Source organism: Pogoniulus pusillus, chromosome 1, assembly GCF_015220805.1.
Source record: "Pogoniulus pusillus isolate bPogPus1 chromosome 1, bPogPus1.pri, whole genome shotgun sequence".
Lineage (NCBI taxonomy): Eukaryota > Metazoa > Chordata > Aves > Piciformes > Lybiidae > Pogoniulus > Pogoniulus pusillus.
Window position 1 is genome coordinate 21,764,487 of NC_087264.1, and position 21,251 is coordinate 21,785,737.

Genomic DNA, 21,251 nt, shown 5'->3' on the forward strand with positions numbered 1-21,251 from the left:
GCCTTGCAAATTGTGGTCCATAAATGCTGGAGGGGATCTCCTCACCTGCCTTTGTGGGGGAGGCAGTTTGTGCTGTTTCTGGGCATCATTATTTGCAGTACAGAAGTTAGTTCCACAGTCTGTCTTAGGTGTTGTTTTGAAGGATCTTTCCACCTCTCTGCTACTTTGAGGCTAGCTGGAATATTTAGGTGAGAAGAATAAGAATATAGGCTGTGCAAAGGAATCAATGCTGATGTCTGCTGCACTCATAGGCTTGCTGAGATGGGTAAGAACAAGAACATAAATGAAGATAATGGAGTTGCTCTCTGGGCTCTGGGGCTGCATGAACTTCTCTCTCTAACCTAACCTGCTGTCTGTGTGACTAACCCTTCTGCTTCCTAACCCCCCTGGCCAACCCTCCAAACTCATCTTTGAACATAAGGCAAAGTCTGGGGTAAGGTAGAGGGGTGGAAAGAACGTTGAAGGGTGGTTGGGAGCCCCTCCTGGGGACTCTGGTTTCTGGGAGGGCTGTTGTGTTTCTGTATGACTTTTTACCTTGTCTATAGCTGTCTATAGCTGTATAGATTGTAAATACCTGCTTGGATATTGTGCTAAGCTGTGAATATTTTTAGTCTGGAGAAGAGAAGACTGAGAGGGGATTTGATAAATGTTTATAAATATCTGAGGGCTGAGGGTCGGAGGGGGGGACAGGCTCTGCTCACTGCTCCCTGGGATAGGACAAGCAGCAATGGGTGTAAGCTGCAGCAGAAGAGGTTCTGGCTCAACACAAGGGGGAACTTCTTTCCTGGAAGGGTCCCAGAGCCCTGGCACAGGCTGCCCAGAGAGATTGTGGAGGCTCTGGAGCCTTTTAAGGCCTGTCTGGATGTGTTCCTGTGTGATCTGTGTTAGATAGTATTGTCCTGCTGTGGCAGGAGGGTTGGGCTGGATCATCTCCTTGGGTCCCTTCTAACCCCTTAACATCCTGTGAGCCTGTGAATATAAAGCTTCATTGCTCAATTTGCAGATTGACTGAGTCTAGCCTGGGTGATTTTCCAAAGTGGGGGGACAGGACAGGTAACACCCAAACCATCACAACCTGCTGCAGAAAGGGACTCAGTACCAATAGTTCCTCCGTTACTGAATTATCTGGGATGTAACCAAAAAGGCACTATTTACTGTCAAGGAAGAATGCAAGGTGGTCTGTCCTCTGCCTGGATGAGCAGCAGGAGCTTTCAGCTTGGGGAAACACTCATCAGGGAAGATTTGTTGTTTTGTTATACTTTTTTTTCCCCTCTTTTCTTGTTAGGTGAACGTTTGGCTAAACCTGAAAGAGGCAAAATGCGAGTGCACAAGATATCCAACGTCAACAAGGCCTTGGATTTCATTGCCAGCAAAGGAGTCAAGCTAGTGTCCATTGGAGCAGAAGGTAAGGAAATCAGCTGCTCTGTCTGAGCCCAAGCTGTGCTTAGTTGTTGCTTTACCCACATGGCTGCCTGTCATCTCCCTTCAGGCCTCCCTGCCCTACCATGTCCTTGTAGAATAAGCCACAGAGATAAAAAGGAGATGTTGTGTGGCACAGTCGACTTGCTAGAGGGCAGGCATCCAGCCAGAGGGACCTGGACAGGCTGGAGAGGTGTGCCCAGGCCAACCTCATGACATTTAACAAGGCCAGGTGTAAGGTCCTGCACCTGGGTCACTGCGAGCATAGCTCCAGGCTGGGTGGGAAATGGCTGAGAGCAGCCCTGAGGAAAAGGACCTGGGGTTCTGGGGTGGTGCAAAGCTCAACAGGAGCCTGCAGTGTGAGTGCAGCCCAGACAGCAACCCTGTGCTGGGCTGCAGCAAGAGCAGTGTGGGCAGCAGGGCAAGGGAGAGGATTCTGCCCCTTGGCTCTGCTCTCCTCACACCCCACCTCAGTCCTGGGTGCAGTTCTGGAGCCCCCAACACAAGAAGGACATGGAAGTGTTGGAGTGAGTCCAGAGGAGGCCACCAAAATGCTGAGAGGGCTGCAGCAGCTCTGCTCTAAGGACAGGCTGAGAGAGTTGGGGCTCTGCAGCCTGGAGACAAGAAGGCTTTGAGGAGACCTTGGAGTGGCCTTCCAGCATCTGAAGGGGGCTATAGGAGGGCTGGAAAGAGACTACTGACAAGGTTTTGTAAGGACAGGAGGAGGAGGAATGGGTTTTAAGTGGCAGAGGGGAGATTGAAAGTGGATGTTAGGAAGAAGTTGTTTGCAGTAAGGGTGGTGAGACACTGGCACAGGTTGCCCAGGGAGGCTGTGGAGCACAAAAGCACAGAATGTGATCTTAGGTCATATTGTGTGCTTCTGTGCTCCACAACCTCGCTGGAGGTGTTCAAGGCCAGGTTGGATGAGGCCTTGAGCGACCTGTTCTAGTGGGAGGTGTCCCTGCCTATGGCAGGGGAGTTGGAACTGGCTGAGCTTTGAGCTCCCTTCCAACCTAAAACCATTCTATGTGTTAAGCCTTACCTCTGGATTTACATCCCACCTTCATACCAAGATGCCATACCTGATTCCCACTCAGGCTTATTGGTGGGGTCCTTCTGCTTTTCCCCTGGCTCCCATGAATTAAGGAAAACACTGAGCAGTGGCAGAAACAGATTAATTGAGGCTTTTCTTTATTGGATGAAGGAAAGTCTCAACTGAATCGTAACAGATGCTTGCATTTAGCTTGCTGCAGAGCTGCTGGCAAAGATGCTCTTGCCATAGGACATCCTACAGGTCAAACCCAAGTGCAGTCAGTGTTCTCAGGCTTCTCGTGCATCCCATCAAACCGGGAGCTCTAGGCGGAAGCCTGCCTCTCCTTGTGTGCAGATTCTCGTGTGGAGAGCCTGGTGGCAGCACCAGGGGTGCCCTCAGGATGAACTTGTGGATCAAGCAGGCAGCAGGGAGTTGTGTAGGACTTTTGCCTTTTTGGCAGAGATGGTAGGTGTTTTACAGATATGTCACCTGAGACCCAGAAGAGCTTGGAGCTAAGGGAGTAGCTTGCTTTTTGTGACCCTTAACAACTTGTTGTCTTGTCTGCATTGTGCTGTCATGACCCTTCTTTTCTTCTGTTTTGGATCTGTGTGTGATTCCTGCCTGCGGGCTTATGTTGTCACTGTTGCTGTGGAGACACTCTGCTGCTGTGTTTTTCCTAGGTTTGTCTTTACAGTGACCACGGAAAATGAGGGAGGCTTTTATCTCCATCTTACAGATGGAAATGCATGGTTTCTCCAGGGGGACTCATGACAGAGCCAGGAAATGAGCCTGTGGTACAGTTCTGGATGAGTATTCCTCCTCTGGGACAGTTGTGGGGCTGCAGGGTTGAGCCCTGCCTCTTAGTCCAAGAGGTCAGAGCAGTATGAACACACTGTCCCCAGTACTGGCCTTTCAGGCATACTGTTTGAAGACATCTCCAAGATGTGCCCATCCTATGGAAAGGAGGTCTGGAGGTGTTGAAGCAAAGCCTGGATGAGGCACTTAGTGCCATGGTCTGGTTGATTGTCTAGGGCTGGGTGCTAGGTTGGAGTGGATGATCTTGGAGCTCTCTTCCAACCTGGTTGATTCTATGGTTCTGTGATCAGTCCTGGCTTTTTTAGGGTGTTTAGATTTTTTTCCTCTGTGGTTAAAAATAAGTTTCAGAGAGACTCTCAGCTCAGCTAAAGACTTATGAAGCCTTGTGCTTGATCAGAGTTAAAGCCAGCAAGAATGTTTTTGTGGCATTTAGCTCACATTTCATCAAATAAAGATCCCTCTGCCAAACTCTGCAGCCATGTCCCAGTGAGCAAGAACCAGAGCTGAAGAGGACTTCCTACACTCCACAGGAGTGCAGGACATATTCCATGTCCGTGTTAAATGAAGCATGAACTAAGCAAATAAAACAAGCAACGAGGGTTAAGAGCTGCTTTTCACAACCATATTTGACTGTTAACAGTTCAAGATGGTTCTAAACATCTTTGTTAGCCAAAGTCCATAGGATCAAAGCAGTTGTGGCATCCAGCAGGTCTGTGTAAATCTGGATCAAGGAAGGCTTTAGCCTAGTGCAGCTTCCAATTGGTTTTGTCACCTGCTCTTAAATCTCACTGTCATCTGACACCTCAAGAGCTGCCTTTTGCTGTAATAGATTCCATATTGGTGTCTAATGCTGCTGGGATTTAACAGATTGAATAGGTCTGGTATGTGATCCTGAGGCTCTTTTCATCTGCACCTCTAATGTGCACAGAAAATTGACACTTTCTTAGATGAGGCTCAGTTCAGCATAAAGATAACTTTAGATGACCTGATCCATTTTAAAAAGGTGGTGGCATTTTAAAAGCCACATCTATGCAGTCTTGCTCTGAAGGAGTGAAGATTTGCCAGGCCCTTAACTGCCCATCAAGCAAAAGGGTGAGATAAAACAGAATAGAATAGACTAGAATAGAATAGACTTAACCAGGTTGGAAGAGACTTCCAAGCTCATCCAGTCCAACCTAGCACCCAGCCCTAGCCTATCCTAGATTATTCTAGTTTTAGCCTATGTTGTTTGTGGTGTTTGGTACAGTAATGGGAGCCATGTGGAAGCACAATCACTGGTGTAAAGTTTGCATCCAATGGCTGTAGATGCCTCACCAGCTTCAGCCAGCAGCTGATCCCAGTTGATTGTAACTCACATTAATGACATATAGAATCATAGAATGGTCTAGTTTGGAAGGGGTCTCAAGGATCATCCAGCTCCAACCCCCGGCTGTAGGCAGGGACACCTCCCACTAGAGCAGGCTGCTCAAGGCCTCATCCAACTTGGCCTTGAACACCTCCAGGGAGGAAGCAGCCACAGCCTCCCTGGGCAACCTGTGCCAGTGTCTCACCACCCTCGCTGGAAAGGACTTCCTCCTAACATCTGGTCTAAATCTCCTCTCTGCCAGTTTAAACCCATTCCTCCTCGTCCTGTCATTCCCAGACCTTGTCAATAATCCCTCCCCAGCCCTCCTTCAGATACTGGAAGCCCACTCCAAGGTCTCCTCAAAACCTTCTTCAGGCTGCAGCGCCCCAACTCTCATAGCCTGTCCTTGTAGCAGAGCTGCTGCAGCCCTCTGAGCATCTCTGTGGCCTCCTCTGGACTCACTCCAACAGTTCCACATCCCTCTTGTGTTGGGGGCTCCAGAACTGCACCCAGGACTGCAGGTGAGGTGTGAGGAGAGCAGAGCCAAGGGGCAGAATCCCCTCCCTTGCCCTGCTGCCCACACTGCTCTTGCTGCAGCCCAGCACAGGGTTGCTGTCTGGGCTGCACTCCCACTGCAGGCTCCTGTTGAGCTTTTCACCACCCCAGACCCCCAGGTCCTTTTCCTCAGGGCTGCTCTCAGCCATTCCTCACCCTGCCTGGAGCTGTGCTTGGGATTGCACCTCCCCAGGTGCAGGACCTTACACAGTGCAATCCCAGGCACAGATCTACTTGCTGCTGCTCTTCAGGCAACAGCTGCTGATGGTAGAGCAAGTGCAGACAATGTTTGCAGAGACCCTTTCTTGGAAGAACACTTGGAAAAGCACAGTCAGGCAGAAGATACTGAGTATTAGACTTTTAATATTGCCCTCACATTATTGAGCATTACTTTGATCAGCAGGGAACAAAACACAGCCTCTCTAATTAAGCACTGGATTGTTCTAGCTTTGTAGAGTAAAGTTCAGTGTTGTAGCAATTCCTGTGGAGTTTCTTTCTCATAATCACCAGGAAGCAGAAAGCTTCATGCAAACCTGTTTTGCAATCGTGTTTTTCACTTTTGATTCTTGGCCATGTTCCACTCTATCAGAAAAACACTGGCAGCAGCTGAAGGGTGCTGAAGGGATCCTAAAGGAAAAGGAGATTGGCATTGGGGAATTCAGGGAAGGAAAGCAGAATGAGGTAGGGTCCCAAGAGCATGTGGCCTTTCTCATCAGCCTGGCTGGCTTTGGAACCAGGTTGCCAGGAGGATTTATTTTTCTCTAGAAATAAAAAATGCTTGCCTGCTTCTCACAAGTAGTAACAGTTGTGTCAATTCCTGTTTTGTTTTGTTTTGTTTCTTCCTTTTAAATAAAGAGGAGGAGAAGGACTGGGGATGGTGTGGTTGGGAGGTAAATCTGCATCCAGGGATGACTGACATAGTGGACAGTGTCTCTGCACATGGTTGGGTAAATCTGCATCCAGGGATGACTTACTTAGTGGGAGGTGTCCCTGGCTATGGTGGGGGGTTGGAACGAGATGATCTGTGAGGTCCCTTTCAACCTCTACTATTCCATGGTTCTATGAATCAGTTATTAATGTCACTACATCAGTATCAGCGTGGTAGGTGGTGAGGTTTATGTGTCAAGATAAAAGTATTATCACAGAATCAAGCAGGATGCTATATAATGGAGTCCCTAAGTCTAGCTTTGCTATACAAGCATAGAATCAACCAGGTTGGAAAAGACCTCCAAGCTCATCCAATCCAACCTAGCACCCAGCCCTAGCCAAACAGCCAGACCATGGCACTAAGTGCCCCAGCCAGGCTTGGTTTCAACACCTCCAGGCATGGCAAGTCCACCACCTCCCTGGGCAGCTCATTCCAATGCCAATCACTCTTTCCATAAAGAATTTCCTCCTGACATCCAGCCTAGACCTCCCCTGGCACAACTTGAGACTGTGTCCCCTTCTTCTGTTGCTGGGTGCATGGGAAGGGTTATTTTTTTATTTTCCCTTGTACTCAGCACTGCTCAGGCCACACCTTGAGTGCTGTGTCCAGTTCTGAGCTCCTCAATTCAAGAGAGATGTTGAGTTGCTGGAAGGTATCCAGAGAAGGGCAGCAAGGCTGGGGAGGGGCCTGGAGCACAAACTCTATAAGGAGAGGCTGAGGGAGCTGGGGGTGTGCAGCCTGCAGAAGAGGAGGCTCAGGGCAGACCTCATTGCTGTCTGCAGCTCCCTGAAGGGAGGCTGTAGCCAAGTGGGGTTGGGCTCTTCTGCCAGGCACTCAGCAACAGGAGAAGGGGACACAGTGTCAAGTTGTGGCAGGGGAGGTCTAGGCTGGATGTTAGGAGGAAGTTGTTGTCAGAGAGAGTGATTGGCATTGGAATGGGCTGCCCAGGGAGGTGGTGGAGTTGATATCCCTGGAAGTGTCGAAGCAAAGCCTGGATGAGGCACTTAGTGCCCTGGTGTAGTTGCTTGGCTGGGGCTGGGTGCTAGGTTGGAGTGGATGATCTTGGAGGTCTTTTCCAACCTGGCTGATTCTATGATATGTTTTCTTCCAGCCTTGTTATTGTTCTACCTCCAATTATTCTGCCCCCAAACTGTAGGTTAATTCTAACCCTTTTCTTACTGAAAATACTCTTCAGCTTGCTGGTTAATTGTGAAAGATCCTTCTGCCATGCAGAAATGTGCCCGAGGAGGAGCAGGGGAAGTGAAGCTAGGCTGGTTTCACTATCCAAAAAACCCCACCACACCTAACCACTTAGAGTGTAAATTTTATGAAGTGTGTATATAGTCTGTGTGGAATTTTTGTAGGTGCTCAGGGTCAGCACTTGAGACCATTTGGAATGTTTGCTGCTAAGCTATACATGGGTGGAAAGCCATTCCTGGGGGTTAGCCTCCCCTCACCCTAAAAAGATCACAGCTCGCATACACGAGCAGTCGCTTTCTGGAACCTTTGAGTTGTGGCCCCTTGCTGATTTATATTGCAGAGGGCAGTGAGCAATAAAGCACAATCTGCTTAACATCTTAGTTTATGTTCCAGTCTGCTCAGGCTGGCCAGCATGAGTCCTTACTTCCTCTCCAAGCAGGGTCCATCTACTTTGCGGTGTGCTCTGTTGTGTCTTTGAGCAATGACATGTCTAAAGGAAGTCCTATGCATGTGGTCTGGTGTGTTTAGACTTGTTTCAAATTGAGTTGATGTTTCTTGGTGATATCTTATTCACAGGATAAAAGCAGCCATCAGAGCTCTTCTGCTCTGGGAAGTCTCATAGAATCATAGAATCAACCAGGTTGGAAGAGACCTCCAAGATCATCCAGTCCAACCTAGCACCCAGCCCTATCCAGTCAACCAGACCATGGCACTAAGTGCCTCATCCAGGCTTTTCTTGAAGACCCCCAGGGATGGTGCCTCCACCACCTCCCTGAGCAGCCCATTCCAATGGGAAATCACTCTCTCTGTGAAGAACTTCTTCCTAATATCCAGCCTATACCTACCCTGGCACAACTTGAGACTGTGTCCCCTTGTTCTATTGCTGGGTGCCTGGGAGAAGAGGCCACCCCCCACCTGGCTACAATGCCCCTTCAGGTAGTTGTAGACAGTAATAAGATCACCCCTGAGCCTCCTCTTCTCCAGGCTAAACAGGCCCAGCTCCCTCAACCTCTCCTCATCAGTTCTTCTGGTGTAATTATGCTGGGGCAGCTACAAAGATGACCTGATATAGACATAGCAGTGCAAGAGGAAGGCTTTTCCTTTTCCCACTTTGGCTTACATGGCTTTGAAGTGATGGGAATTAAACCTGAGGCTATGGTCTAGTGGTGAAAGATGCTGGGATGAAGGTTGGACTGGCTGATGCTGGTGCTCCTTTCCACCCATAGTGATTCACAGTGATGAGATGTTGTGCTGAGGGCTTTGGTTGAGTCAAGGACTTGTCAGTGTGAAACTAATGATTGGACTGGATGAGCTTGAAGGGCTTTGCCAACCGAAGAGATTCTGTGACTGTGTGAACAAGATGTGTTTAGGCCCCTTTTGGGAATTACACTGATCTAAATTAATCCTTGTTCCTGGTTTGGTTGGGGGTTTTTTGGATCTTTGGTGTCTTGCACACTCCTTAGGGTGCTCCAAGGCCACACTCTGAGTGCTGTGTCCAGTTCTGGGCTCCTCAATTCAAGAAGGATGTTGAGGTACTGGAAGGTGTCCAGAGAAGGGCAGCAAGGCTGGTGAGGGGCCTGGAGCACAGCCCTGTGAGGAGAGGCTGAGGGAGCTGGGGGTGTGCAGCCTGCAGAAGAGGAGGCTCAGGGCAGAGCTCTTTGCTGTCTACAACTACCTGAAGGGAGGCTGTAGCCAGGTGGGGTTGGTCTCTTCTGCCAGGTAACCAGCAACAGAAGAAGGGGACACAGTCTCAAGCTGTGCCAGGGGGGAGGTCTAGGCTGGATGTTAGGAGGAAGTTGTTGTCAGAGAGAGTGATTGGCATTGGAATGGGCTGCCCAGGGAGGTGGTGGAGTTGCCGTGCCTGGAGGTGTTGAAGCCAAGCCTGGCTGGGGCACTTAGTGCCATGGTCTGGTTGCTTGGCCAGGGCTGGGTCCTAGGTTGGACTGGTTGGACCTCCACCTTGGAGGTCTTTTCCAACCTGGTTGATTCTATGATTCCAAGAGAACCTGTCTGATTACCAAGTACTACTGGGCAAGACTCCTTAACCAGCAGAACATCTGAGGAGGCAGGAGTGCACAGTTTTCAGATGGATTTCCAGTTCTTCCATCTGCAAAAGGGAATGCTTCTGCTTTTGTTATTAGGATTTGCTCTTGTAGCTGATGCCTTCTGTTTATTTTTCTGCCTTTTTTTTTCCCTCTAGAAATCGTGGATGGCAATGTTAAAATGACTCTTGGAATGATCTGGACCATCATCCTTCGTTTTGCCATTCAGGATATCTCTGTTGAAGGTAAATCTTAGTTCCTTCCAGCCACTGCTTAACTGTTAACAATTGGGGTAACTGAGTGTCATTGTCACTTACAAGCTCCAGAATATGCTTTTGGGTGAGTCCTTGGCACATCTTAGGGAATGACTCTTCCCAAGGTGCCCTGGCACCTCACTGACATTTCTTGCCATGCTCATCTCTCCTGAGAACATTTCCACCCTCTCTTTGTTTAGAGGTTTTGGAAGCAGCAGACCAAACCTGAAAGCCACCTTTTTTTTTTGTTTGTTTTGTGGTAGAAATCTGTTGCATTTCTTGCAGGCTGCTTCAGGGACTATCTTCCTTCCAAATTTTCCTCTCTAAGCCCAAAAAGCTGTCTCCTTATTGCATAACCTCACTGTGAAAGTAACAGTAACAAAACTCTTCCAGACAAGGAATTTTCTGACACATGAGATTAAATCCTCAGTAAATTTCTAGTGAGAGGTGTCCCTGCCTATGGCTGGGGGTTGGAACTGGTTGATCTTTGAGCTCCCTTCCAGCACAAACCATTCTATGGTTCTATAAGCTTGCAGATGATTCCAAGCTGGGTGTCTGTGTCAATCTTCTAAAGCATAGTGAGCCTTTACAGTGGAATCTGGACAGGTTAGACTGGGGGGCCAAGGTTAATTGGGTCATAACAACCCCATGGTACGTTACAAATTTATGGATGCCTGGTTAGAAAGCTGCAGCTTGGGGAAGCCCCTGGGAGTAGTGGTTGATAGTCCATTGAACGTGTGTCAGCAGTGTGCCCAGGGGGCCAAGAATGCCGAGGGCAGCCTGACTTGTATGAGAAACACTGTGGCCAGCAGGAACAGGGAGGTGATCATCCCCCTGTACTCAGCACTGTGAGCCCACACCTTGAGTGTTGGACAGGACTAGGTGCTAGGTTGGACCAGGTGATCTTGGAGGTCTCTTCCAACCTGGTTGATTCTATGATTCTGTCATTTTATGATTCAGTTCTGGAGCCCTTGCTGTAGGAAGATATTGAGATGCTGGAGCATGTGCAGAGAAGGGCAGCAAGGCCTGGAGCACATGGCCTGTGAGGAGCATCTGACGGAGCTGGGGTTGTTTAGCCTGGAGAAGAGGCTGAGGGGGAGACCTCTCTGCAGCTGCCTGAAGGGAGATGGGAGCAGGGAGCCTCTTGTCCTTGATGACAAATGACAGGACTAGAGGAAATGTTTCCAAGCTGTTCCAGGGGATGTTTAAGTTGGATATTAGGAAATACTTCTTCACTTGAAAGGGTTCTCAGACACTGGAATGGTCTGCCCATGGCAGTGGTGGCGTCACCATCCCTGGGGGTGTTTAAGCATCATGTGGACCTGGTGCTTAGGGACATGATTTGGTGTCAACCTTTCAGTACTGGGTAAAAGGTTGGACTTGGATGATCTTTGAGGTCTCTTCCAACCAGGTATATTCAGTGATTCTGTGTAAGTAAAGCACAGTTCAGTGCAGTGTGGACCCCAGAGGCTTTTCTAGCATATGCTCCAGGGACTCCTGCTTTCTATGAAAACGAGTTAATTGCTGTGCTTCCTTTCTTTCTTAGAGACATCTGCTAAAGAAGGGCTTTTGTTATGGTGTCAGAGGAAGACAGCCCCTTACAAAAATGTAAACATCCAGAACTTCCATATAAGGTGAGCTACCAGCCAGAGCTTAGCTTTGCAGTCTGTGTTATCTTAACGTCTCTTGGTTTGTACAACAACGATCCTGACAGACCTCCCAAGGCAGTGCAGGTGCACATTACACAGTAACAGCACAGTCCAAGGTCCAAGCTGACAGCTTAACGGCAGAGGTTATGAGAGCATCCAGGTACCTACCTCTCAGTTCCTCATTCTGGCTACAATTGCTGCTTTGGTAACATTTGAAGAGCATTAAGTGCTCTGGCAGCAGCATAGGGCTAAGCAAGACAGCCTTTGCTTTGTGGAAGCTTGGAACGCTGCAGGAGCCGTGAAGTAAGGGCTGCACCAGAAACTTTGTAGTGTGGTGTAGTTGGGAGGGAATTAGAGGATTTGTTGCTCTGCTCTTAATTCCAAATGGGCAGATGTTCCAGAGAAGATGCTCTTGAAGAGCTCTATGAGTCATATAAATGTAAAGCACTTTTTGGAGAGCTTAAACGCCATCCTTGCTAGCAGCACTACAGTGGAGTTAGCTATGGGCAACTGCCTTTTCCCTAAGGAATGCACTTGTTCCTCCTTTAGGGCTTGTGTTTACACCTTTCTTCGACCCTGAGCCCTACACCTTTCCTTGCATGCACAGGCAGTTCAGCACAGAGAACTGGCAGACGGGAGGTGGCAATGCAAAGGGCAAGCCTCAATCACAGTGAGTTTCTGTAGGGATGGAAAGGGATCTTTATTGCAGTCTCACACAGGTGTAAGTCATGGCTCCTTCTCAGCACTTACAGAAGCACTGTTAGCTACAAACTAAATCAGAGTTGGTTGATCCTGCTGCCATGGTTCCTTCCCTCGTGCTCATGCCCATCACTATGCCTCTCACTGACTGCCTCTTCTGTCTCCCTCGTAGCTGGAAGGATGGCCTCGGTTTCTGCGCTTTAATTCACAGACACCGTCCAGAGCTTATTGACTACGGGAAGCTACGAAAGGTACAACTCAGTTTTCTTGTGAGACCAGATGCTTGGCTTTTGGGAAGTAAAGAGAGAAGAATTAGCCTGATAAGCATAATTGGGAAACGTCAGCAGAAGCTGGCAGTTGCAGTACTGGGGAGAAGGAAGAAGCAATAAATCAGTACATTCAGGCTTCCTAGCTAAACGTGAACTTAATGAGCTTACTACTTGACTTTCCTTGCTTTCAGGCCCAGCTGATGAGCAAAAGCTGGCAGGTTCACTAACACCAAACTCAGGTTTGGTGAGACTAATTCTGTGCCCATGTCACAGACTGGAGAGTTGAATCAGACAACATTTCTGTGGAGAGCTGGATAGAAACTGATTACCTGCCGTTCAAGTGCAAAAATCTCATTGAGGGCCCTGCCTGCCCTCCCTGGGCACTTGTCACATGCTTCCAGCTTAGCAGGATGCCAGTATTGAGCTTCTCCTAGCATGTAGGTAATCAGGTGCAGAGAATTACCTGCCATAACACTGCATTTTGCTGTAAACCATTGCTGCTGGTAAGGTGGTATCTGGCTGCTCCAGAGTTCACTTTCTCTCTGCCTCGGAGACAAGACTGCTAAGTGGAGGATGAGGTTAAGCATTTGGTCGCTTGTGCTGCCATCAGTGTCTTGACCCAGCAGGGTGATGGAAGAACATATTGGGTTCTCTTTCTTCTGTCATTCCTGCAGTCTGCTGAGATCCACTTTTGCTGTATCTGTGCACATGTGCAATGAAATGTCACCTAGAGCATAACTGATGTGTTGTTACTGGGGCTAATACGCAGTGAAGTTTGCCCTTCTGAGCTCGTGAGCTAGGTGTTACCAGAAACATAGGTGCTGGATGTTGGCTAGAGAGGTGTAAATAGAAGGCCATTACTAAAAGACCTGAGCTCTTGGATCACTGTGCAAATAGGCACTACATATAAACCAGTTAATAAAACTAGCTGCATCCTTGAGGCAATTAATTGTACAATTTATGATCTGCTTTTCAGTAACCTTTTATGTCTTTTCTGTCTTGCAGTGCTGTCAATTACATTATCTGATCAGTTTTAGTGTGTGAAGTCAGCACATAATGAATAAAGAGTAGGCAGGAACTGTACCTATTTACATAAACAGCAGCAATAAAAAAGGGACTTATTAGAGCTACATTTTCAGTGTGTGCTCTTGGGAAAATCAAGGCAGCTAAGCAGTGTGCATCTGACAAACTCAAATGGGTAAATGGTAGAACACACCCCATCAGCAAAGCCCTAAGCTGAAGCTCCCAAGGATGAGGGAGAGTAAAGATGTGGAGATGCTGGAGCGTGTCCAGAACAGGGCCACGAGGATGCTGAGAGGGCTGCAGCAGCTCTGCTGTGAGCACAGATTGAAAGAGTTGGGGCTGTGCAGGCTGCAGAAGAGGAGGCTCCCAGGTGACCTTCTTGTGGCCTTCCAGGATCTGAAGGGGGCTACAAAAAATCTGTGGAGGGACTTTTTAGGCTGTCAGGGAGTGAGAGGACTCAGGGGAATGGAGCAAAGCTGGAGGTTGGGAGAGTCACACTGGACGTAAGGAGGAAGTTGTTGAGCATGAGAGTGGTGAGAGGCTGGAATGGGTTTCCCAGGGACGTGATTGAGGGCCCATGGCTGGAGGTGTTTAAGGCCAGGCTGGCTGAGGCCCCGGACAGCCTGCTCCAGGGTAGGGTGTCCCTGCCCACGGCAGGGGGGTTGGAACTGGCTGATCTTTGTGGTCCCTTCCAACCCTGACTGATTCTATGATTCTATTTGGTCATGTTGCCTGCAGGCTTTTTAAGGTGAAAGAGAAGGTGATTGTCCTAACCAAAAACAATGTGGATGGGAAGAGATTTATCCTCCTTGGAGTAAACCCAGCATCTTTTGTTCTCTGCTTCCCTTTGATCTCATCCTCCATGAGAGTCTAAGCAGTGTATTTGCCTGGATTATTTCTATCATTTGTTTCCTTCTTTCTCCTCCCTTTGGCTCAGTTCAACTGATTCTTTCCCTTCCTGGTGCTTACTTCTCCTCTCCCTCCTCCCTCAACAACAGGTAAGCCAACCATCCAACCAACCAGCCCACACCTTTTGGATCATCCCTGCAGGGGACTTACCTTGTGGAGAAAGATGTGAGAAAAGCTGATGAGAAGCAGCTATCACAGCTGATAGTATATCAGAAGTCCACCTCCAGGTCTCTTCCAGCTCCAGGGAGTGATTAGTGATACCTCACTCGTGTTTGCCTTTGGCAGTGTGGTGTGTGTTTCTGTCTACACACAAACACACATGTATAAGATAGGGAGGTGAACATCAGTCCATACTGCCAAGAGGTCTGTGTTGTACCTCCTGTTTGGGCAGCATTCCTGTGTAGTTTTAAGTGTTTTCTGCTCCATCACAGAGGCTGTGTCTATCCTACAGGCTCTATATTTTGCAGTGTATGCTGGCAAAAGGTAGCCAGTGTAGCTGCATGTCTTCCTCCCAAAAGGTAGCAACATCTTTGTCAGCACAGCTTGGTGGTGAGTTGACATTCCTAGCTATTTGAGCTGGTCAAGCTGTGTTAGTGGAACAAGCATGACTCTCCTCTGCCTACGTGCACTGCCTAGCTGAAGTTGCTTGCATAGTCCAGGCCCCAGAGTAAGAGGTATAACTCTACCCAGCTTGGTGTCAGTGATTCAGCCTGGAGAAGAGAAGACTCTGGAGGAACCTTATAGCTGCTGTCCCATACCCAAAGGGAACCTACAGGAATTCAGAGAAAGACTTCTTATAAGGACAAGGGGAAAAGTTTTTAAGCTGAGGGAGAGTAGGTTTAGACTGGGTCTTAGGAAGAAGTTTTTCAGTACTGGGATAGCAATACACTCTGGATCAGGTTGCCAAGAGAGCACCCCCTCCTTGGAGAGGCCAAATTGGTGAGGCCTTTAGCAACTAAGTGTGGTTGAGAGGTGTCCCTGCCCATGGCAGAGAAGTTGGAGTAGATGATCTTTAAGGCCTCTTCCAAACTAAGCTGTGCTGTGATGCCCTGACACCGCAGCTCTTTCTATTCAGCACAAGTCTCTTATTGTTCAGCTCATTCAGCTCATGGTCTGCATGCAAGGGTAGGCAGAGGATGGGGTTTCCCTTCCTCCTTTTACCCCTGACTGTAGCTTAACTGGGAGCCACATCTAAAATCTTTTACCAAGTGCAGTGATTGACTGGTGGCTCAGGCACCCCCTTATATGCTCCATCCCTATAGGAACATGGTCTGTACTGTTGTGCTGGATGCATTTGTTAGAGCTATTCCTGAAGCACGAGCTGTACCAGCTGGGTTCCTTTCCTAGTGTCTTCATCTCTGGCAGATATAGTGAGTGCTTGCTTTCTGCTGGCTTTCCTCCCCCTCCATCTCCTGTCCTGATTGCTAGTTAATAGAATAATTTTTTTTAATGTCACACTGCAATAATTGCCATGGCAACCTTGTGTGCTGCAAGGGCTTGGAAATAGCTTCAGGAGGAGAGAAGATTCCTCTATGAGTTAGGGTTGTGGTGAAAGAGGAGCCACGGTAGTCTTTAGTCAGCAAAAGCAGAGAATGTGCCAGGTGGCTGTATCATAGAAACAACCAGGTTAGAAGAGACCTCCAAGTTCATCCAGTCCAACCTAGCACCCAGCCTTAGACAAGCAACCAGACCATGGCACTAAGTGCCCCAGCCAGGCTTGGCTTCAACACCTCCAGGGACGGCAACTCCAGCACCTCCCTGGGCAGCCCATTCCAATGCCAATCACTCTCTCTGCCAACAACTTCCTCCTAACATCCAGCCTAGACCTCCCCTGGCACAACTTGAGACTGTGTCCCCTTCTTCTGTTGCTGGTTACCTGGCAGAAGAGCCCAACCCCACCTGGCTACAGCCTCCCTTCAGGTAGTTGTAGACAGCAATGAGCTCTGCCCTGAGCCTCCTCTGCTGCAGGCTGCACACCCCCAGCTCCCTCAGCCTTTCCTCATAGGGTTTGTGTTCCAGGACCCTCACCAGCTTTGTTGCCTTTCTCTGGACACATTGCAGTATCTGCTTAGGGGAGGTTGCTGTCTGCCACTGTTAAAACAATGTCATTCCTCCATGGTAAAACAAGAGCTGGCCCAGCTAGAGCCTGCTGTGGCTGCTCTGCTTCGTGTCTCTGCCATTCCTATCTTCACGTAAGCAGAGTGGGAGCCAAAGTGCCTCTGCAGAACCTTATCTGGGTTAGTGCTCTTCTGGCAGCTGTGGGAAAAGTCAGGGGACAGGTCTTTGATTGCTGTGCAGCCTTTGGGTCCCTAAGGCATGCCCACAGCAGTGGTGCTGCACTGTAAGGCTTGGAGCTGCCAGGCCAGTCTTTACTGCTTTACCCCTGTCTATGGGAGTTCGCTAGAGCAGGGGATTTGGAATGGTGATCATGGAATCATAGAATCATATGAGCTGCTGTAAGATAAAATGGAACTGAAAGCAGTGGAGTTTGGAGGAATTTCATAGGGCTGGAGACCCTGTTGTGGTCTTGAACAAGTGCCTGGGAAGACTTCACCTCTTGCACAAAGAAACATTACCTTTGTGATGAACAGCTTGATGAGGGAGGAAGCTGTCCCCACAGGAAACAGTCTTACTCAGGCCTGGCTCTCTGCTCATCTCTGAGCTAGTCTTTGGCCTTCAGTGGCTTGCTTTCAGTAGCACTGTCTTTAGCTTTGTTCCCCAAGAGACTATCTGATCACACATCTTTCTTACATATGAAGCAGAAATCTGCTGGCTTCATCTAGGTGAGTCTCCAATTTCAAACATGTTAAGACTTCCAGTCCTTCCTTTGGGAGTGCCCAAGCTCAGAAAGATTTCCCATCAGGAAACCTCTCCCAACATCCAGCTTAAAATTTCTTTTTAACCTTTGGCAGCATTGCTCCTGGTGTTAACTTGAAATGTGATAGGAAAGCTATCTGCAGTGAGATTTCTCCTCCCTTTCCTCCAGCAGAGGCTGGCAGATCTTCAGGCAGTTTGTTCAGATGGGTCTGCACTGGGAAAGTGTCTCTGTTAACCCTCTGGCAGAGTGGTTAGTATTGGCATTGCCATGGTGGTCATGGGCAGAATTTGGTGAGCAGTAGGAACATGTCTACAGGAGAAGAAAATGGTACATGGGCTAGGGGGAGACTGGCAAGGGAGCTGCCACTGGGCATTTCTGGAGGCTCCTGTGCTTCAGCAAAAGAAAGGTGTTAATTTCCTTCCTCAGTGAAGCTGAGGCCCTGTCTACACGTAGTAAACGAGGAATGTTACACACCACATAGTCTCACCTCCTCCAGTAAGGCTCGTGATTCCACTTTGAGTTCCTAGAGGTTTCTCCACAGCAGGCACAGGAGACAGTTAGGCTGAAGCTGAAATGGTACCAGCCCCTAATTGTGTGCCACAGGGTGCTGTTTTGTGTCTGGAGGATAGTAAACAACCCCTGGGTGCACCCTTGCTAAACTCTGAAGAGGTGGATATTGATATTCTGCCCCCGTACTCAGCACTGCTCAGGCCACACCTTGAGTGCTGTGTCCAGTTCTGGGCCACTCACTTCAAGAGAGGTATTGAGGTGCTGGTAAGTGTCCAGAGAAGGGCAACGAAGCTGGTGAGGGGCCTGGAGCACACCCCTGTGAGGAGCAGCTGAGGGAGCTGGGGGTGTGCTGCCTGCAGAAGAGGAGGCTCAGGGCAGACCTCATTGCTGTCTGCAGCTACCTGATGGGAGGTTGTAGCCAGGTGGGGTTGGGCTCTTCTCCCAGGCAGCCAGCAACAGAACAAGGGGACAGAGTCCCAGGCTGTGCCAGGGGAGGTCTAGGCTGGATGTTAGGAGGAAGTTGTTGTCAGAGAGAGTGATTGGCATTGGAATGGGCTGCCCAGGGAGGTGGTGCAGTCGCTGTGCCTGGAGGTGTTGAAGCCAAGCCTGGCTGGGGCACTTAGTGCCATGGTCTGGTTGCTTGTCTAGGGCTGGGTGCTAGGTTGGGCTGGATGAGCTTGGAGGTCTCTTCTAACCTTATTGAGTCTGTGATATATTCCTAGATAGGTAAATAGACAGAAAGACAGACCTGATGTTGCCATTGAGAGTATATAATTATGGGGATAAAGTAGGGTTAGACACCGAGATGGGGCTGTTACCATGTGTGGCAGGTGCTGGTTTCAGCACAATGTGCCCGCAGGGATAATTGGTTGTGTCTGTGTTACTGGCCTCTGTGTGATTGACTTAGAGTCATAGAATCAGTCAGGGTTGGAAGGGACCACAAGGATCATCTAGGTCCAAGCCCCCTGCCATGGACAGGAACACTCTACCCTAGAGCAGGCTGGCCACAGCCTCATCCAGCCTGGCCTTAAACACCTCCAGCCATGGGGCCTCAACCACCTCCCTGGGAAACCCATTCCAGCCTCTCACCACTCTCATGAGAGGTGAACGTTTGCTGTCCACTGGAGACAGTCATCCAAAGGCATATGATGCTGCTAGGGGATGCCAGTTGAACACAGACATTAATTCCTAGGGAAGTGCTGCAGGAAACTGCTTTTCAGAAGAGCTTAGTCTCCTAGTTTAATGAGGGCTACATCGTGATCAGTACCACAAAGGAACTTCTTTGCACGCCCATGCCCTATCTGCCTGAGCCTGCCTAGCTTCATCTTTCATGCTGGGTGGGTTCAAAGGAAATTGCCTGTTGATTAGAGTTCAGGCACAGCTTAGTCTTCCAAGTCAATGCAATAAGCAAGGGCACATGATCTCAAAGAGAAATGAAACAGAACATGGGAGCCATTATAAAAGTCAGATGAAATAACTATCATCCTTAGTGCCCAATTTTTGAGGTGGGTCTCAGAGTGAGTGGCACAAACAACAACATATGGAGAGTACAAGCTCTTATCATAGGGTCATGGAATAGTAGAGGGTGGAAGGGGCCTCTAAAGATCGTCAAATCATCATCCTCTCTCCTGAGAAGACACTTAGTAAACAAGGTGACTAAACACTGGCAGTTTATGCACAGCCTTTCCTCCAGCAGAAGCCAGTGGAGGCCAGGGACAAGTGGAGTCCCTCGGGGATCAGTCCTGGGACCAGTCTTATTCAGTGTCTTTGTGGGCGCCATGGACAGAGGCACTGAGTGCAGCCTCAGCAAGTTTGCTGAGCACACCAAGCTGTGTGGTGCAGCAGCCAGGCTGGAGGGCAGGGATCCATCCAGAGGGACCTGGACAGGCTGCAGAGGTGGGCACAAGCCAAGCTCAGGAGGTTCAACAAGAGCAAGTGCAAGGTCCTGCATCTGGGTGGAGGCAATGCCAAGCACAAATGCAGGCTGGGCAGGCTGGAGAGCAGCCCTGAGGAGAGGGACTTGGGGGTGCTGCTGCTGGACGATAAACTCAACAGGAGCCAGCAGTGTGCACTTGCAGCCCAGAAAGCTGAGCAGAGCCTGGGCTGGAGCAGGAGAAGTGTGGCCAGCAGGGCCAGGGAGGTGATTCTCTCCCTCTGCTCTGCTGAGACCCCACCTGGAGTACTGCATCCAGTTCTGGAGCCCCCATTACGAGAGGGCTGTGGAAATGCTGGAGTGTGTCCAGAGCAGGGCCAGGAGGATGCTGAGAGGGCTGCAGCAGCTCTGCTGTGAGCACAGACTGAAAGAGTTGGGGCTGTGCAGTCTGCAGAAGAGGAGGCTCCCAGGTGACCTTCTTGTGGCCTTGCAGGATCTGAAGGGGGCTACAAAAAAGCTGTGGAGGGACTTTTGAGGCTGTGAGGGAGTGACAGGACTGGGGGGAATGGAGCAAAGCTGGAGGTTGGGAGAGTCAGACGGGACATGAGGGAGGAAATTGTTGAGCCTGAGAGTGGTGAGAGGCTGGAATGGGTTTCCCAGGGAGGTGGTTGAGGCTCCAATGGCTGGAGGTGTTTCAGGTCAGACTTGATGAGGCTGTGGGCAGCCTGCTCTAGGGTAGGGTGTCCTTGCCAATGGCAGGGGGGTTGGAACTTTCTGATCCTCGTGGTCCCTTCCAACCCTGACTGATTCTATGATTCTATAATTCTGTAATTCTAAGCCGCCTCTCTCAGTAGCAGAAAGTAACAGTGCAGATGTCAGGATAATCAAGTGTCATGGGAACACAGGAGTCAGGCTTGTATGAGTGTCTCATGGCAGTTGGCAGCTCTCTTGCTGCTAATGTTTTCAGGAAGAAGTTCTGCATGGACAGAGTGATTGCCCATTGGAATTAGCTGCCTAGGGAGGTGGTTGAGTCACTGTCCCTGGAGGTGTCCGGAGAAGGGCATCGAAGCTTGTGAGTGGCCTAGAGCACAGCCCTGTGAGGAGAGGCAGAGGGAGCTGGGGGTGTGCAGCCTGCAGAAGAGGAGGCTCAGGGCAGACCTCATTGCTGTCTACAGCTACATGAAGAGAGGCTGTAGCCAGGTGGGGTTGGTCTCTTCTGCCAGGCACCCAGGTACAGAATAAGAGAACACAGCCTGAAGCTGTGCCAGGGGAGGTCTAGGCTGGATGTTAGGAGGAAGTTGTTGTCAGAGAGAGTGATTGGCATTGGAATGGGCTGCCCAGGGAGGTGGTGGAGTCCCCATAGAATCATAGAATGGTACAGGTTGGAAAGGACCTCAAAGCTCATTCACTTCCCACCACCTGCCTTAGGCAGGGACATCTCCCACCAGAACAGCTTGCTCAAGGCCTCATCCAGCCTGGCCTTGAACACCTCCAGGGAGGTGTTTAAGAGGAGGCTGGATGAGGCACTTAGTGCCATGGGTTAGTTAATGAGAGGGCTTAGGTGATAGGTTGGGCTCAATGATCCTAAAGGTCTTTTCCAACCTGCTTAATTCTGTGATTCTGCTCAAGTGCTGCTAACAGTTTGCAGAGGTCTTTCATTTCCAGTGACATCTGAGTTCTCTTGTGCAGCTCTTTAAAATCAAGTCACCTTTGTGACGTGACTCATGATGTGATAAGTCACGTTTAACTTCATTAGCTTCATTTAGGATTGGATTATTGAGTCCTGATGTCTGCATCTGATGTACATCCTGCCAGAGCAGGCTTGTGTAGAGGGGAATAGAAACGCACCAAGGAAATGCCAAGTTCTGTGCACTGCCTGGGAGGAGAAGCAATACTCAGACAAAATGAA

At 49.4% G+C, this 21,251-nt stretch overlaps 1 protein-coding gene across 5 annotated transcripts in view; it reads left to right on the plus strand.

The window, feature by feature from the left end:
* The window catches only part of ACTN1 (actinin alpha 1), a 123,195-nt gene that overhangs the window by 64,770 nt on the left and 37,174 nt on the right, over positions 1–21,251 (plus strand). For all 5 annotated transcript variants that reach the window (XM_064143690.1, XM_064143644.1, XM_064143673.1 and 2 more), the window contains exons 5-8: positions 1,286–1,405; positions 9,497–9,583; positions 11,139–11,226; positions 12,113–12,191. In XM_064143690.1, coding sequence (XP_063999760.1) covers positions 1,286–1,405; positions 9,497–9,583; positions 11,139–11,226; positions 12,113–12,191 — 374 coding nt within the window. The remainder of the gene's footprint in view (positions 1–1,285; positions 1,406–9,496; positions 9,584–11,138; positions 11,227–12,112; positions 12,192–21,251) is intronic.